General features: G+C 48.5%; 1 protein-coding gene across 1 annotated transcript; it reads right to left on the reverse strand.

The window, feature by feature from the left end:
* Window positions 1-241: 241 nt before the first annotated feature.
* On the reverse strand, window positions 242-1,860 carry LOC136577046 (E3 ubiquitin/ISG15 ligase TRIM25-like). The gene has a single exon (XM_066576746.1). The coding sequence runs from the start codon at window positions 1,839-1,841 to the stop codon at window positions 270-272; it is 1,572 nt and encodes a 523-aa protein (XP_066432843.1). The 5' UTR covers window positions 1,842-1,860; the 3' UTR covers window positions 242-269.
* Between the last annotated feature and the right edge of the window lie 622 nt (window positions 1,861-2,482).

A 2,482-nucleotide genomic window follows, 5' to 3' on the forward strand; every position in this document is an offset into this window, starting at 1 on the left:
TTTGCGTTTTGCGTTTTGCGTTTTTCCTGCACAGGCATAGAGATAACATGTGTTCCTGTCCACTGGCGTTTTTTTTGCGTTGCGTTTGCGTTTTTAACATAGGAACTGTCAGTTGCATATGTGTCCTTATTTTTCTCCATGGAAATTAATGGAAAAGCCGCGAAAACGCCGCGAAAAACGCCGCGAAAACGCTGCGTTTTTTCCCCGCGGAAAACGCAAACGCCAGTGGGTGCTCGCCCTAAGACTTGAGAGTCGTCATTTAGTTGTAATTATTTCATAATTCTGATGCTTGAATCTTGAAACAGAAGGAAAGCGGCATAGAGCGGCTCGGTGAAGGAGGCGGTGAAGGTGTGTAAGTGTCTGATGGGGTCACACAGCTGGTAGAAGGACAGGCGTCCGGCCTCATAATCCAGATAGATCCCAACAGCCTGCACAGGAGGGGCCGATAGCAGACGCTGACGAACATTGTTGTGACGTGCTCTAAAACCATTATTCACAGTTAGAGCCCAAGACTTGTTATTACGACCAATAATAGATTCGTTACCATCCACCTTCCTCTCCAGACTTTCCCCGGCCACTCCTATCAGCCATCTCTCCGCCTGACTCACATCCACCTCCCAGTAACGTCTCCCAGAGGAGAAGCTGCGGGAGCTGAGCACCTGACGAGATGTGAACCTCTTGGGCCCATCAGGTCTGTTCTGTGATGTAGCGGTATAAGAAGCCGATCTGAGATTCTTTGATATAATAATTTTATTATGAGCCGTGTCTTTATCCAGAAGAACATCTGACTTCTCCATCTCCGAGAACTGTCTTTTTATCTTCAAGGCAATCAGACTATTGGCAACGTATAACAGTCCGCTGTGTAATAGCAGGGAGACGATACTTTCATCCAGGCACTGGGCATCTCCTACCTCACCGATGACATCACAGCTCTTTCCACTGATGTCACCACAATCTTCTTGTAGGAAGGTCAATGGATCAGTGATATTACATAATCCCTCAAATTGTGTAATCTTCTTGGTCAGCTCATCTTTGTGTAGCTCCACCTGTCTGACTAGATCAGACACTGAGAGTGACACCTGATCCTGCTGTCTGGTAATCTCATCCTGGATTCTCTTTTCCAGACCATCCAGCTTCTCCCTGAGATCAGTGAACAGACCAGAGACTTTCTCAGTGAGTGCGGCTGATGTCTCTCTTTGTTCTGTCTCATGATCCTTTAGATTCTGGACTCTTCTTCCAGCTTCTTCTCTCTCGGACTTCAGCTCCTCTAAGACAGTTTTGATCTTCTCTTTCTCCTTCTCACAGGCCACAGTCAGTAGCTGCACATCATGTCCCTTGTGATCTCCGGCCACCCAGCAGGACACACAGATACAGGCGCCATCTACAGGACAATAGTATTTCAGGGCCTCATGGTGTATGGAGCATTTTCTCTCCTCCAGGGTAACAGTGGGTCCAACTAGAGTATGTTCTGGTGACTTACTGTGTCTAGGTAAGTGCTCTTCACAGAATGAAGCCTCACAGAGTAGACATGTCCTCACAGCCGGGACCGGAGACTTTATACAGTAAGTACAGAAGAGTCTGCCCTCCATATCCGGCTGACTAGATAAGAAACGCTCCACTATATTCGCCAGCTTCCTGTTCTTCTCCAGGGCCGGACGCTGCGGGGATTCTTCTCTGCAGTCAGGACAGGAATACACTCCAGCTGCCTCCTGTGCATCCAGCGCACTCACAATACACGAGCGGCAGAAGTTGTGTCCACATCTCAGGGATACGGGATCTGTATAGAGGCTCAGGCAGATGGAGCAGTCCAGCTCCTCCCGCAGGTCAGCAGACGCCATCATACTAGGAAAGAGACGGAATCGAAAGTTAGAAAGTTTCTCCACCTCATCGGGCAGAGACTTCCTGTAGAAGGATTAACCCCTGCAGTCCTGGAAGGGGCAGTCACACTATGAGGAGAAGCACAAAGCTTTGAATAGTAAAAGGAGGAGATTTAGACAATGGCAAGATATTCAGCGAGGACATTCCTACTGGGGTCTGTAAAAACACCCAAAATGATAAAACTAGAAGCTAAAACTAGTAAACAGACCAATCACTGCAAAGGCTTCAGTGTAATACCGTACTATTGTCATGTCACAGTCCCCGGGCCACAAGGAATCCCCTGCGGGCAACATGGTGTGCAGCCTGATCTGTGCAGTCTGAAGCCGGGTGCTGATTCTCATGGATTAACCCATGGCTGTCTGAAACATCTCAGCAAGTTTCACAGTTACAGAAAACACAGAAGATTGGATCAGCCTTGTGCTTAACGACGGCACGAGCGGGTTACGTCACTGCTAGTTGTTGGCGCTCCTGCAGTGCGTTTAAACAGGCCGATCACCGCTGAAGTATCGCTCACTTCTCGCTCAGCGTCTCACATTCTATATGAAGCGATGAGCGGGAAACCTTCAGCGAGAAGTGAGCGACAGGCCAACAGTAAGCGAATAGT

Source organism: Eleutherodactylus coqui, chromosome 8 (assembly GCF_035609145.1).
Source record: "Eleutherodactylus coqui strain aEleCoq1 chromosome 8, aEleCoq1.hap1, whole genome shotgun sequence".
NCBI classification, from domain to species: domain Eukaryota; kingdom Metazoa; phylum Chordata; class Amphibia; order Anura; family Eleutherodactylidae; genus Eleutherodactylus; species Eleutherodactylus coqui.